This window comes from Mytilus edulis, chromosome 9 (genome assembly GCF_963676685.1).
Source record: "Mytilus edulis chromosome 9, xbMytEdul2.2, whole genome shotgun sequence".
NCBI lineage: Eukaryota > Metazoa > Mollusca > Bivalvia > Mytilida > Mytilidae > Mytilus > Mytilus edulis.
In genome coordinates, this window is record NC_092352.1 from 4,891,829 (window position 1) to 4,908,289 (window position 16,461).

A 16,461-nucleotide genomic window follows, 5' to 3' on the forward strand; every position below is an offset into this window, starting at 1 on the left:
TACCACATGGAGTGCTGGTATGTTGGAGGTAACTTTGGACTAGAATTTGGTGTAATTGGGTGTAGATATGTATAACCTATTTGTATTCCTACCACATGGGGTGCTGGTAGATGTTGATGTAATTGGGTGTAGATATGTATAACCTATTTGTTAACCTACCACATGGAGTGCTGGTATGTTGGAGGTAACTTTGGACTAGAAGTTGGTGTAATTGGGTGTAGATATTGTATAAACCTATTTGTAAACCTACCACATGGGGTGCTGGTATGTTGGAGGTAACTTTGGACTAGAATTTGGTGTAATTGGGTGTAGATATGTATAAACCTATTTGTAAACCTACTACATGGAGTGCTGGTATGTTGGAGGTAACTTTGGACTAGAAGTTGGTGTAATTGGGTGTAGATATTGTATAAACCTATTTGTAAACCTACCACATGGGGTGCTGGTATGTTGGAGGTAACTTTGGACTAGAATTTGGTGTAATTGGGTGTAGATATGTATAAACCTATTTGTAAACCTACTACATGGAGTGCTGGTATGTTGGAGGTAACTTGGTAATTGGGTGTAGATATGTATAAACCTATTTGTAAACCTACTACATGGAGTGCTGGTATGTTGGAGGTAACTTTGGACTAGAAGTTGGTGTAATTGGGTGTAGATATTGTATAAACCTATTTGTAAACCTACCACATGGGGTGCTGGTATGTTGGAGGTAACTTTGGACTAGAATTTGGTGTAATTGGGTGTAGATATGTATAAACCTATTTGTAAACCTACTACATGGAGTGCTGGTATGTTGGAGGTAACTTTGGACTAGAAGTTGGTGTAATTGGGTGTAGATATTGTATAAACCTATTTGTAAACCTACCACATGGGGTGCTGGTATGTTGGAGGTAGCTTTGGACAAGAATTTGGTGTAATTGGGTGTAGATATATATAACCTATTTGTTAACCTACCACATGGGGTGCTGGTATGTTGGAGGTATCTTTGGACTAGAATTTGGTGTAATTGGGTGTAGATATGTATAAACTATTTGTAACCTACCACATGGGGTGCTGGTATGTTGGAGGTAACTTTGGACTAGATGTTGGTGTACAGTTGTATGATCGCATAATTCTCTCTGCCAGCAGAAAGTTACGAAACAAACTGGCCACAAGTAAATCTTGTCGAAACAGCTTCTGAAACAATTCTGAAAAATCAATTAAATCAGATATTAAATAAACATGGAAATAATGAAAGGTATTTATAATTTGTTCCTGATATTTTCACGTTTTAAATAACAGTTTTATAGTCATTTGAGATCGATGTGGCACCAATTATCTCAATGTCTTTTGGCTGAGAAATATTAGTTGATAGTGTATCATTTGAAAACATTTATTTCATGTACTTGGTATTATGTAAAGAGTTGAGTTTTGAAGTTATTTCCAAATGACATAAACATCAGTGTACTTTCACCTCTGGTGGACAGTTGTCTCATTTAGCAATCATAACACATCTCTTTATTGAAGAAATTCAATAATGAATAAAATGATATGTAAAAAATAGGAAAATTGGGAAAACAAAACTATGATATAAATTTCATATTGCTTTTTCTAAACCTTTTATTTGAATGATTTTTATAAATTATGTAAATTTTTTTAAATTTAAATGCAATTCCCCCAAAATATTATCAATTCTTAGATATATATAAACAATAGCAACCTCTGGGTAGAATATTCCATGCTATGGTGTCAGTTATGGCAGTAAATATCCAATTTAATTCTCCCAACATTGTTCTTCTGTCATTCAATTGTCCTGGTACTCTAAAATAAAATGGGTCCTGTTATTTTTGTCTTTTGATCATTTATGTGGTTTCAAATTACTTGTACAAATTTTATTCAGTATTACAGGTGAAGAAAATAATTTTGACAAATGTCCAAAAATGTGTATCTTTGTAACTTATAATATATTTTTGGATGTACAGTCCAACTTGTAGATATTTCATTAACAGAAAAATTCAAACATCAAAAAGTCACATGATGAGTAAAACTTACTTGTCAACTGATTCCTCTGTCAGACCTGGAACCAGTTTACTGGTGTTCTGTAAGACATACCTACAACAGAGAGAAAACATAGTAATCAGATTTGTAACCAGTACTAAAATAATATCATAGCCTAAATCTATGGTTAATATCTTCCAAAATCTTTCTTGGATTGAATATATAAAGCCACATCCACAACACATCAACTTTTCATGCATCATATATACTATATTAAAGACCTATTTAAAAAAAACTTGGTGACTTAACCTGATGATCTGTATTCCAGAACCTATGTACTGAAACTGATACCTACATAGGTTTAACTATTCATACCTTACCATTTAAGTGCTATCTTGATTGGTGTAGTAAGACAGGAAGTAAACAGGTCTGCAGGAAGTTCCGGATTCATGGGCAGTAATTCTTTGGCACCACATGCTGCTAACTGTATACAGTTCTTCACCGAGGACAGAGGAGATCCACTTCCAGAATATCTACTGTTTCCATTCACAGTAGCAGACTATACAGAAAATTTATAAATATATTAGTTGTAACAAAACAGGAAACTGACTAATCTATTTTTCACAGTTTATTCTTAAATTGTGTTGCAACACCACTGTTGAACCTTAAGGTTAGAGGAAGGGATGAGCACTTACAAATATGTTTTACCCCCACCACCATTCTATTTGTGACTATCCTGTGCCATGTTCCTTGGTGGTTGTCAATGGTAACTGTTGGTCATATTTGCTTTATCACAAATCATCTTAACAAATACAAAAAATAATTCTATCACAACATTTATCAAATAATCACTTGCTAGATATACTAAATAAAAACTATTATTATGAAAGGAGAAGGACCAATACCCTTAGCATTTATTCAAATTTCCATTTCACTTTATTGTATTAATCGTCAATAGATATTGGACAATATTTATAATAGATTATAGACTATAATTTTCAGGTTAAAACTTTTTCCACTGATAGATCTATTTTTAAAACTTTCTGGATCTCACAAACCTCCATCTCATTTTCCCGCTGTACAGAAAACTGATGGAACGACTCTACGATAATGCCAGCTTTAGAACAGTCGTATACATATATAGAGGGACTTCCCATCCAAGTCTGTAAGTCATATATAGATAATGGAATATACTGGGTGTAACTCTGAAAACAAAATAAGTTCATTGATTATGGACATATTCAAAATACAAATCAACAAATATTTATATACAAGTATAGATAATGAGTTATATTTGGCATTACATTAAATATTAAATCTGACAGAGTCGGAATCAAAGATAGTGACTTTGCTTAAAAAAGTCTATGTTCGAATTTGAAAATGTTGATATTGTCATTCTCATATAGAACATCACAGGTGAACTTTCTGCACTAAATTGTCAAAATTTTGAATAATGTTCCTACTTTTGTCATTTCAGGGATCAAATAACTGCTCTTATCTTCAGGATCCTGTCTCTTTCTTAAATCAAAACTTTCTAGTCTTTAAGTAATTAATTAGAGCTTGAATTATTGAAAGGACTCTTGAATATTGTTGAAGATCATAGGTTTACTTCTAGAGGTCTTTTTTTATATCCTTGGTTTGCTGTCAGACATATTCACCACTTCTCCTTTTATTCATAAATATAAATAAACCATTGAAGCTTCTTTATAAGGACTTAAAAAAAAAAAAATCTTTTTACCTAAGATTACATTAATATTTGATACCTGAAATAGTTTAGAACCTTAACATATAACGCAAAAAGTTTGAAATCTGAAGTTAAGTAAGGACCATAAATGTAAATATCCATACATTACTTTGTTTTATAAACTCACTGAGAGCAATCTTTCTCCTAACTTGTTCTCTAAGTTGTGCTTTTTTATTTAATCTATTTACCTTATTAAATACCCAGATTTCTCCATTTACTGTTGGCTTTGGCACACCATGACCATTATAATGAAACAAAACTCTTTCTTCCTATAGATAGAAATACTAGTATTATGTACTATAAATAGAAATTTTTGCTTAAAATATAACTTCAAATATATCAATCAAATTTTGAGAACAAATATATGTATGTTTAACATTGTCCTTGGTCATTTAGAAATATACTTTACTTTATAATTCATCAATGAAATAGTCCAGAGGAGTAAAATGAACTTATATCAAGTGAAATTTTATACCATTCAATATATACTTTACAAGGAATGTATAAGACAAATTTCTCACAAATTTTTTACTGTATATTTATCAAATTAAAAAAATTGCGATATTGCCTTTTTCATAAAAATTGGTACAAATAATCCTCATATATATGTAATCAAACCAAATGTCATTTAAACTAGAGGCTCTAAAGAGCCTGTGTCGCTCACCTTGGTGTATGTGAATATTAAAGGAAGCAGATGGATTCATGACAAAATTGTGTTTTGGTGATGGTGATGAGTTTGTACATCTTACTTTACTGAACATTCTTGCTGCTTAAAATTATCTCTATCTATAAAGAACTTGGCCCATTAGTTTCAGTGGAAAATGTTAGTAAAAATTTACAAATTTTGTGAAAATTGTTAAAAATTGACTATTAAGAACAATAACTCGTAAGGGGGTCAATTGACCATTTCAGTCATGATGACTTATTTGTAAATCTTACTTTGCTGAACATTATTGTTGTTTACAGTTTATCTCTATCAATAATAATATTCAAGATAATGACCAAAAACAGCAAAATTTCCTTAAAACTAACAATTCAGGGTCAGCAACCCAACAACGGGTTGTCCGATTCATCTAAAAATTTCAGGGCAGATAAATGTTGACCTGATAAACAATTTTACCCCATGTCAGATTTGCTCTAAATGCTTTGGGTTTTGAGTTATAAGCCAAAAACTGCATTTTACCCCATGTTCTATTTTTAGCCATGGCGGCCATCTTGGTTGGATGGCCGGGTCACCGGACACATTTTTCAAACTACTAGCCCAAAAGATGATTGTGGCCAAGTTTGGATTAATTTGGCCAAGTAGTTTCAGAGGAGAAGATTTTTGTAAAAGATTACTAAGATTTACGAAAAATGGTTAAAAATTGACTATAAAGGGCAATAACTCCTAAAGGGGTCAACTGACCATTTCATTCCTGTTGACTTATTTGTAAATCTTACTTTGCTGACCATTATTGCTGTTTATAGTTTATCTCTATCTATAATAATATTCAAGATAATAACCAAAAAGAGCAAAATTTCCTTAAAATTACTAATTCAGGGTCAGCAACCCAACAACGGGTTGTCCGATTCATCTGAAAATTTCAGGGCAGATAGATCTTGAACTGATAAACAATTTTACCCCATGTCAGACTTGCTCTAAATGCTTTGGGTTTTGAGTTATAAGCCAAAAACTGCATTTTACCCCATGTTCTATTTTTAGCCATGGCGGCCATCTTGGTTTGATGGCCGGGTCACCGGACACATTTTTCAAACTACTAACCTAAAAGAAGATGATTGTGGCCAAGTTTGGATTAATTTGGCCCAGTAGTTTCAGAAGAGATGATTTTTGTAAAATATTACTAAGATTTACGAAAAATGGTTAAAAATTGACTATAAAGGGCAATAACTCCTAAAGGGGTCAATTGACCATTTCATTCATGTTGACTTATTTGTAAATCTTACTTTGCTGAACATTATTGCTGTTTACTGTTTATCTCTATCTATAATAATATTCAAGATAATAACCAAAAACAGCAAAATTTCCTTAAAATTACTAGTTCAGGGGCAGCAACCCAACAACGGGTTTTCAGATTCATCTGAAAATTTCAGGGCAGATAGATCTTCACCTGTTTAACAATTCTACCCCATGTCAGATTTGCTCTAAATGCTTTGGTTTTGAGTTATAAGCCAAAAACTGCATTTTACCCCTATGTTCTATTTTTAGCCATGGCGGCCATCTTGGAAGGTTGGCCGGGTCACCGGACACATTTTTTAAACTAGATACCCCAATAATGATTTTGGCCAAGTTTGGTTTAATTTGGCCCAGTAGTTTCAGAGGAGAAGATTTTTGTAAAAGTTAACGACGACGACGGACGCCAAGTGATAGGAAAAGCTCACTTGGCCTTTTAGGCCAGGTGAGCTAAAAAGAGGGGTCCATGAACTCGCTTTCAAGTTAAATAAGTTTGAATGAACAAAATCAATCGAAAAATGCATCTTTTCCTGATATGTCGCAGTTTCATGTCGTAAAAATAACATTTTACATTAGCAACGTCATTACCTCCCCTGTAACTGTATTGTATGCCCTTAACATCATAGCATTATGATCAAGGTGATATTATATTGCCAGATACAAAATGGTTTGTCATCAATAACCCGAATGCTAAATGAAATTTTTCGTAGAACAGTACTATCATATATAAAGATGCTTAGACCATTGTAATTCTCAGCTTACTTTAGCATTTCTTCTCAGTGATGAACACAATTTCTTCACTTCATCTACCGTTGGATCAAGACTTTGTTTATATCGAGCTCTTGGCTGCCATCTTTCATATTGCTTCTGTAAATTTAACCCAATAGCCTCCAAAGTTTTCTGTGGTCCTGCTGTCACTGGATCTGTTTAAACATTTAAATTCAATTATCAGAATATAGGCAATTGAGAATTTAACATATTGTTTTGACTCTTTGGGATCTTCTTCCATGCCCTTTTTGTCTTTTGTCTCTTAATGAAAAAAATGCCACAAAAAATACACAATGGTTCTTTACAGCAGCATGCTATGTACATGTCTGTTGTTTTGCCTCTCTTCTACTTACAAAAAAAATATGTTTCTACTATTTTTACAAGTCTTAAACTTTAAACAAGTCTTATAGTTATATGGTTATAGGGATAATATGCAAATTACACAGGTTTCCATCAAAGCATGATACATTTTTTGTACTTTGCTAGGATGGTTCATTATGATTGAAATTGCCACCTAACAATGCCTAAAGCATGTAAAGTGCAATGTATCTTCTGCAAATTTTATTATTACAACCATGTTCACTTATGTATTTATTTGACCAGCACTGCATCTAGGGGCTCAAAAATAACAATTAAGAATGTGCTTGTGTGATGGGCTACAATATTTTACTGTTTAGTTGACCGAGTATATATTTTAGGAGATAACTGTATTGTATTTTAAGCTCCGACAGTATATATCAATTTGGGATTTGATGGTCGCAAATTAAGTTTACTGGCGACGTGTTATATTGTTTTCTCGATTCTAATGAAACTGACAGAAAACAACGTTAAAACATGTATTTAAAATCTGTCATATGCCGTCTGCACTTGCGCATACCTTCCATAGCATCAATTGTCAATTGATGTCATGTAAATAAGTGATGTTGTTGCATTAGAATGAGTATTCTAACAATCCTTACCTATCCAACATTCCAGTCTGGCACATGGTGAAGTCTTGACAATATCTGGTGGATCAACGCCCACATTCAAACAGAGAACTAATGCAACACTAACGGTCTTCATCTGGAAAATAAAAAATTTCATTTATTGGTGGATCTACACACACATTCAAACAGAGACCTAATGCAACACTAACAGTCTTCATCTGGAAAATAAAAAGATAATTTCATTTATTGGTGGATCTACACACACATTCAAACATCTGGTAGCAGGTGCTCTAGACTCCAATCTTAATTGAAAAGGATCGCAAGTTTACCACTGTTTACCATCTGAATGTATGTCGCTCTCTCAGGGAACTTCAGCTTCCTCTACCACAAACAAGCAGACCGCCATGAACTAGCACAAAATAGTCATGATAGTGCTAAACATCAATTAATCAATGCATTATTTTACTTTTATTGTTCATTTAATTTTCAATTTAAAAGATACATGTAACCCAACACTATACCCAAAAAAAATCCTGTCGTTTAATTTTTCTTATTTTTTTTCATTGATAAACTAGGCCAACCTGATCGTGAACATCTTGTAAAAAATTTAAAAAATTTGAACCATAGGTTAAAAAGATTTGGCAACTCAAATATGGCATCTTTTACATACTAGTAAACTTACGATCCTTTTCAATTAAGATTGGAGTCTATAGCATCTGCTACCAGATGTTAAATCCAAAAGTCACACCTCAGTGTTTACCGTTGACTGGATAGTGAAACAGTTGGTGGACTACTTTAATTGTCACACCTCAATGTTTACTGTTGACTGGATAGTGAAACAGTTGGTGGACTACTTTAATTGCTCATTGTTTACTGTTGACTGGATAGTGAAACAGTTGGTGGACTACTTTAATTGTCACACCTCATTGTTTACTGTTGACTGGATAGTGAAACAGTTGGTGGACTACTTTAATTGTCACACCTCATTGTTTACTGTTGACTGGATAGTGAAACAGTTGGTGGACTACTTTAATTGTCACACCTCAGTGTTTACTGTTGACTGGATAGTGAAACAGTTGGTGGACTACTTTAATTGTCACACCTCAGTGTTTACTGTTGACTGGATAGTGAAACAGTTGGTGGACTACACATTCCCACCAAAAGCCCGTTCGCGCCCAATTTTAAATTGCTTTGATGTAAATACTGCATGTATTAACATGATTAAAGGCTTGGTATGATTAAAAAATTGAAGATTTTAAATGAAAAACACGAAAGATATAAATTGTTATTACTTGAAAAAAAAACAGAATCTCACTTTATCTGTTTATTTTAAAGCAATGATATAAAGTTATAGCAATACACTAACCAAAACATGATAAAGAGTTATTCAACACAACAACAAAAAAAAACGTTGACAGAATCTCACTTTATTTAGAAACTGATTTTTTATTTAAACAATACATTACACAATCCAAAACATGATTTAGATTTATTCAACACACAAAAAATGATGAGACATAAAGATTTATTCAACATAAAAACAAAGTTTTGAGACAATGACAAAAAATTATACTTGGAATACAGTGGAGTCCCCGGTGTCCGCGCGGCCGGTGATACCGCGCATTTGCTGATATAGTTATATCAACACCGTAACACAAATGAAATTGTTCTTGTTATTGTTTTAGCATTCCGAAGGGAGAAAAAAGAATAAAATAGATAAGTTCCAGATAGAAATAATAACTGCAATCCCGTGATTTACAATATTTGGCCAATGGCCATTAAAAGAAATTCAGCATCAGATAAAATTTGTTATACTTAACCCTTTCGCCGATGAGTCCCGGTTTACCGGGATTTACGCTTCAGACAGCTGACGATGAGTCCCGTTTTACCGGGATCAGAATACATCTTTTATATTTCCCGCTCAAAACAGTGCAAACATGAGTTATCTTTCTTTCATGAATACCCGGATGAAAGTGTAAACATGTCGCTTCCGTTTGTTGAAAACCTTGTCAAAATCGAAGGAAATTTACGGAATTTACGAGAATTTGAAATGAGGGAACATTTTTTTTGAAAGAATATGGAAGAATTGAAGCCAAACTAGTATACTTTTTTGACATAAAATGTCGTTTTATGTACAAAACACTTGGAATGGACATCGTTCAGTGTGAGGAATTTGTACAGTCTCATAAATTTTTACAAAATTTTGCCGTTTTGAGTTAAAAAATTACGATTTGGGGTCAAAGAGCAGAATTTTGAGAATTTCACATAAATAATGCCGAAAATTTGAAAATTTGAATATTTTATGATAAAAAAATTATCAAAACATAAACAAAACTGTGAACATTGTGTTAGTGAATGAAATAAATACACAAATAACTACAAACAAGTTTTTATTGACATTTATTATGAAGATCTCCCACTTGAGTAAAAGTAGCCAGGGAAGCTATCGTCTCAGAGTAGCTTCTGTCTGGGCAGCAATCGGTGAAAGGGTTAAGTCAATTTTTTATCAAATTGAAATAATTTTTGCTCTGCATCATTGGCAGTGTGCTTGGTTTGAATTTAGCTACCTTTTGTAGCAGCAAATCTTTCCTCTATTCAAAATAAGCTATTTTTGGAAGGCATGCGCGAAATCACCGGACATTGGAGGAACTCTCAGAAATGGGTTTCCCCAATTTTGGAAACCCATTACACAAAATCTTGAGGGTGAAACCCTACAAACTGATAAGTTTATGAAATAAAAGTATGTTATGAATGTATTCACACAATATTATCCAATTATTGGTTTTATCAGTTAAATGAAGTGAAGACATAAGTCTTAGGTGCGCGGATACACCGGACTGCACCGTACATATGTAAAGGAATACACTTGGCAAAACTTAATTACAAAGTCATTAAACACAAAACCAATGAAAATAACTGGGCGCAAACGTGTAGAGTGCTAACGGACTCTGGGTGCAAAAGTGTAGGGTGCGAAAGTGATAGGGTGCGAACAAGACTGAGCGTGAACGTGAATGGGAGCGAACAGACAGGGATTTGTGTGTCAGTCTCATCTCATAGCATATAAAATCCAAATTGGCCATACATGTTGTACAAAATAAGACAGCCTTTTTCAATGAACATCATGAATCCATTATTATTGCTATAATTAAATAATTGCTGGTATAAGTGAACATTTTAGATAGAACAGCTTTAAATTATGGAATATGCACCCTTTCTTTCATTCTCCAAGTCTGGGTAACTTTCTTTGACCCTTCAATTTTTTCCCAGTGACGAAGTTCGTTAAAGGCAACGAGAACATTCCAGTCGGACAGCTCATCATCTTCATCAATCAAAGGCGTCAGTTCAAAATCACTTGACATTTTGAATAAAGAGGTTTACAAATATGTTATTTGCAATTATCTCAAACTGTCAATGTGATGGAAAAGAATAAATTTGACAGAGTAAGGTGTCATGCTTTTTTCATCGGCCATGTTTACTTTTTTACATTCGTAGTCTCTAATTTAGTATGATATAACAGCTTTATTCCATCACATTCGATTTTCGTTATATTGTAAAATATTTTTATATTTTAAATAGATTTTGATATATTACATTTCGAAATCGAAAAGTTAAAGATTGTTAAAGACTATTTGTGGTCGATATCGAAAGTGAAAGTACAAGTTGTAAAGGCGGGAATTATGAGTAAAAAAATCGAATCAACGACAACTCGTCCTTCTTGAAATCGTCCCACAACAAATCGACTTATAGTTCGTAAAAAAACCCACTCCATTCTTCTTTACCAACTCGTCCTACTTAGAAAAAAAATAACGACCACAATAATCACACGAATTTAGGACAGAAAGTCACAGGACAAAAGGTCACAGACAAAAAGTCAAGGACAAAAAGTCGCAGGACAAAAAGTCACAATTCATTTTTTCTGATTATTTTCTTTGAATAACAAACGATTATTTTTACAAAAATATTTTTGTATTTTTCTTGAACTTTTGTACATAAACCAACTTTGTTAACAAATATTTATAAAAAAATATCAAAGATCATAGTGCCAAGAAATCTTTCATTTGCATGATTAAAATTAAATAAATCCTAATTTTTCAAGCATAATGACACATTTCCTACACTAAAAATGAATATATGTATTTTTGTCCTACCAAATTTGTGACTTTTTGTCCTGTGACTTTCTGTCCGTTTAACTAATCACAATACAGTGCCACCTTTCTGGGACGTACGTGAGCATATGGCCTCAGCCCCTATGGATGAGGGTATGGATGGGGGGGTCTGTTATTCTGTAAACATTTAATTTTCACCCCATTTTTCTCTAATCTTTAAAAAATTAACCCCTTTTTTCTCTAATCTTCCAAAAATTAACCCTTTTATTCTCTAATCTTCTATTTTTTGGCTCATTATTCTCTAATCTTTATTTTTTAAGGGCATTATTCTTTAATCATTTAACCCCATCCAAACCCTCATGGATTTTACTAACCCTCTATGGATCCGTAGGGGGTCAGTACTGTAACAAACCATATAACTTATAATAGTTGACACAGTAAATGTGGGCGAGTTGATAAAAAAGGGGGGTTTTGCCAGTGTGTTGATTTCCAGTACAGGATTGTTCCTCTTCACCAGACTCGATTTCTCCCCTGAACTAATATAATAAAATCAGTGTAATAAATCTCTTCATTCATCCAATATTGTTTGTGACGTCACTATAGTCGTTTTTAACCGAGACATTGATGGAGGAGGCTTTGATTTGTTGGTATATATATATATATATTGACACTGACAGTTTGTTTCCTATAGTTTTGGCTATTTTTAGAGACAAAGAGAGTTTTATGATACTTGATTGTAACAAACTGCAGGGTTGGTTTTAGTGTTATACTGGTAACTAGGCCAATTGAAATTAATTAATAGATTTTCATCCCCGCCCGCCCCTCTGAAATCGTCCCGCCCCGATTTTTTTTATTTTATAAAATTTACGATTTACGGATTTTGTTGGTTTCCGTTACCGATAACCGTGAAAAATTTCGTTTCAATTATGACTTCCTGTTTCAAATTTCGGTTTTGTACCTCGAGTAAATCTAACCAAAATGATTGTCGACATATTCTGCTGCTCTATGATGACAACATCATCTTCTGAGAGTAAAAACTGATAACGATAATGAAGTTAAATATTCGTGTTACGAGAAAAACGCTGTGTCCTAGACCACAAATCGCGGCCATGTCACAAATTTCTGTGATTAGAAAACTGAATTTTTTTATGCAATGACTTTGTGTCAGGAAGTTTAAATGAGAAAGATATCCCAAGCGCTAAACTCGTGGTACCCATTGATACAGAAAACATGACTGGATTAAGGATATTGAAACACAAACACGAACTTGTATATTGAGTTTAAAAAGTCGACTAACATACGCTTTTTATTTACACATGCCCTTAGATTTTAGCCATGACTGTCTTTTCTTGTTGATTAACAGAAATTGTCCCAATACCCAAAAAGGGTAATTAAACAACAACCTCTTTTTTATTATTAAGTTCACATGTGTTTTACATGGTAATTATATTTTCATTTTGCATAAATGCATAAGTACCAACCCTATTATTTTCAACACTGTTTGAGTTTTCTAGTTCTGTACTCATAATAATTGTGTTGCATACCAATGCATTTGCTTCATTTTATGGGGACTAAAAACCATCGTTTAGGAACCCAAATTCATTTGGTGTAGAAGGTCCAACTGAAGAGATCATTTCTACACGTTTTTGTTGTTTAGCCGCAATTAGAGACATTTATTTTAGGATTTGAAAAATAACGTAAGATTCCTCATACCTGTGCATACATGATATAAGCTTATTATTACACTTGCATATATGAAGAGCTCGTCACAAAATGGTTTCATATGAAATAAAATTTAAAAAATAAAATCCTCCCACCCGCCCCATTTTTTGAAAAAAATTGGATGAAAATCTACTAATTAATTTTAGTTGGCCTTACAAACAAAATAATGTTTTTTTATCACTGTAACATGGTTTGTCACTGAGTCTTTCTCTCTATAAACTCTTAACAGAAGAACGACCTCTGTGATAACAGAAACTAGTTCTATTCAGTTCTGATAGCCTTAATGGTTGCAATGAACGAAATGGTATATACATAAGAAAAGGGGGGGGGGGGGTAATATAATGCATCATATGTCGTTGCTGTGGCGTTTGGTGTATTAAAAGACACACATATTAAAGAAGAGGTTCGCATTGTTATGATAAAGAAAAAGAACCAAAAGTTCAAGACAAATTACTATTTAGACATTAACGTTACAATTAAACATTTATTTCAGTCAATTAATTTCTAAATATTAAAACAGCTGCTGATATTTTTTCAGCATCACATTTGATTGATACTATACATGAATATTAAGTATATCTAAGTTTAATTTAACTTATCAAAGATATCAACATTATGAATTTAGTAAATTACAGGTCTATATTTATTCACATTAAGGCGAGACCGCTTTATATAACGATGCTATGGCAACGTATCTTTCCTAGTTATAATAGTCAACTTTAAATATAATTATAATTATTGATATTAATAATGTCTGAAAGTTAGGGTTAATTATTTATTCAGTTTAAGAACTGATGATTATGTTCAAAGTTATATAATGAACATATTCACCTGCTTGTGATATGTTAATTTGATTTAATACTTATTAGAGTTTTATTCTATCAGGAAATAGTTAATGATTCAAATGCATGTAATGATTAAGAGATAGTTCTTGATCTATTAAGGGGTGTTTAACGGCCATGACTACTGCGTTGAAAGTTTCGCACGACCGGTGATTTTTGCATTTGCCAGTTGAAATTTATATCGTTGAATCTGTCATTCTTGTGTGACGTCGTTTTATGTATATGGTTTTTTTTATTAGCCAAAGATAGTCATACTAGACATATTTATGATGAAACTAATTGCTGAACGCATAGGGTACTGTCTTCACTTTAGGTTAAAATTAAAGTATGCATAAAAGTTGAATTATTAACTTGCAAGACAATTATACACAGAATCCATGTTGTCTTTTTAATTCTTAGCTTATTTTGAGGGAATTTAAACAGCGTGACTGCTAATGGCATAATACGATTTCTATATCCCGCTTTTTGCGAACAGCGGCATATACTACTGTTGCCTTTATTAATAAGTATCTGAACTCCCAAATCATAATTTTAATTGTTTGTTTAATTCGTAACTAAAAGATATAGGACGATGTGATATGAGTGCCAATGAAACTACTCCATCCATGTAACAATTTATAAAAGTGAACCATTACAGGTCAAGGTACGGCCTTCAACAACTTGGCTTACACCGAACAGCAAGCTATAAAGGGCCACAAAAATTACTAGTGTAAAACTATGGAAACTGGAAAACCAACGCTTTAATCTATAAAAAAGGGGGATGCCCCTTTCAAATAGTTTTTATTGATATGGTGATATGAAGTAAATAATCCGACTCATTTGTAAGAATTACTTTTCAAAATGTACGAACCAATTCGATAGTATAAATTATTGATGATATAAAATAAAAAAGATCATTTAACAAGAACTGAAATGTTTTTTTTTTGTCTACAAAATGTATCATGTGGCACCATATTGATTGTCAATTGTCCAAAGTACATATAATGATAAAGGAAACTATTGAATAAACATGTTTTCGTGATATGAACGTTACGCCTCAATAATTTCAACAATGCAATGCCATTATCGGATAGAACAAAATATAGTCTTTTTTTCTAATTATTATTTATAAGGATTCAAAGATAAAATCATATGATTGTGTTTCTCTAACATTTTGATTATTATCTATAATAAAACAAACGGTACCACTTGTAATATACAAGATACATTTCTATCAGTATTTCTTGTGATGCTTATGGCCAAAATATTTGAAAATCAAACACTTGACAAATTAAATAATCTGATAGAACCAAAAATGACAATAGCCATAGCCTGAATAGAAATCTTTGAATGAGGGATACAAGTCCTTAACTTGAAATAAGAATTTATGAAAATTTTTACAACATGTTCCATATTACAATATCCGTAAAAAAGTCATTGTGGACAACAATGAAAATTACTTTATATACAAGGAGGATTACAGTATTGTTAACATATTGTCATAATTAATAACATATATGTCCTATCTATTTACGTATTGATAAATCCTTGGTATATTGCTGGGTCTTCCAAATGCTCCACGAAACCTCTTTTTAAAATACTTTCAAAAATTTTACCAGCAATTACGGTCGAGCTTCAAAGTTATTGTAAAACTACATGTTCTAGAAGTGGCGTTAATCAGATATGGACACTAAAAAATTCCGAAATTCTTTAAAAGTACATACAATCTAAGGCTATTTCAGCTTGCAATAGTATTAAAAAAATGACCTTTCTACACTTTACACAATTATTACCCATTCCAAACTCAAAGAAGAATTGACATAATTGGTCCTGCTTTTTTTCATAAAGAAAGAATGACAAGCTTATATACAAGTATTTTGTCTTCGGGAGGGATACATCCTACTTTGTAAATTATATCTGAATATGACAATATCAAAATGCTTGATTTCTTGATTAACAAACGTCTGGCGTAATAAATTATAATCCTGGTACCTTTGATAACTATTAACAACATATGTGTTACGTTTGGAGGACATATTTTAAACAAACCATCGGCATTTTCATGGGAACCAACTGTGCCCCTCTTCTTGCCGATTTGTTCCTTTATTCATATGATGCTTACATCAAACAGGAACTTCTCAGGAAAAACGAAAAAAGTTGGCAGTATCTTTTAACTATAATTTCCGTTATAAAGATAATGTTCTCTCACTAAATAATTCCAAAATTTGGTGATTATGTTAAACGCATCTATCCCATCGAACTTGCGATAAAGGATACAATAGATAAAGTTAAGTCTGCCTCATGTGAACATTCCAAATTAATGTAGCAACACTCAAGCAGCGTCTGTATACCTGGCTATTGAACGTGGTCGATACAATAAAACAGCATTAGAAAGTAGAATATGTCCTTTATGCCACAAAGAGGTGGAAAATGAATTCCATTT

General features: G+C 32.7%; 1 protein-coding gene across 7 annotated transcripts in view; it reads right to left on the bottom strand.

Annotated features, from left to right (window-relative positions):
- The window catches only part of LOC139489452 (regulatory-associated protein of mTOR-like), a 70,574-nt gene extending 59,698 nt beyond the window's left edge, over positions 1 to 10,876 (bottom strand). For 2 of the 7 annotated variants that reach the window (XM_071275781.1, XM_071275777.1), the window contains exons 1-10: positions 10,579 to 10,853; positions 7,563 to 7,587; positions 7,403 to 7,480; positions 6,438 to 6,598; positions 3,913 to 3,993; positions 3,039 to 3,185; positions 2,361 to 2,539; positions 2,035 to 2,094; positions 1,703 to 1,803; positions 1,046 to 1,190 (exon numbers count right to left, since the gene is read on the bottom strand). In XM_071275781.1, the coding sequence (XP_071131882.1) occupies positions 1,046 to 1,190; positions 1,703 to 1,803; positions 2,035 to 2,094; positions 2,361 to 2,539; positions 3,039 to 3,185; positions 3,913 to 3,993; positions 6,438 to 6,598; positions 7,403 to 7,480; positions 7,563 to 7,587; positions 10,579 to 10,728 (1,127 nt within the window). In that variant the 5' untranslated portion in view covers positions 10,729 to 10,853. Of the gene's footprint in view, positions 1 to 1,045; positions 1,191 to 1,702; positions 1,804 to 2,034; positions 2,095 to 2,360; positions 2,540 to 3,038; positions 3,186 to 3,912; positions 3,994 to 6,437; positions 6,599 to 7,402; positions 7,506 to 7,562; positions 7,588 to 10,578 lie in introns of all 7 variants that reach the window. The other 5 variants (XM_071275782.1, XM_071275778.1, XM_071275783.1 and 2 more) reach the window with 4 other exon arrangements.
- Positions 10,877 to 16,461: the final 5,585 nt, after the last annotated feature.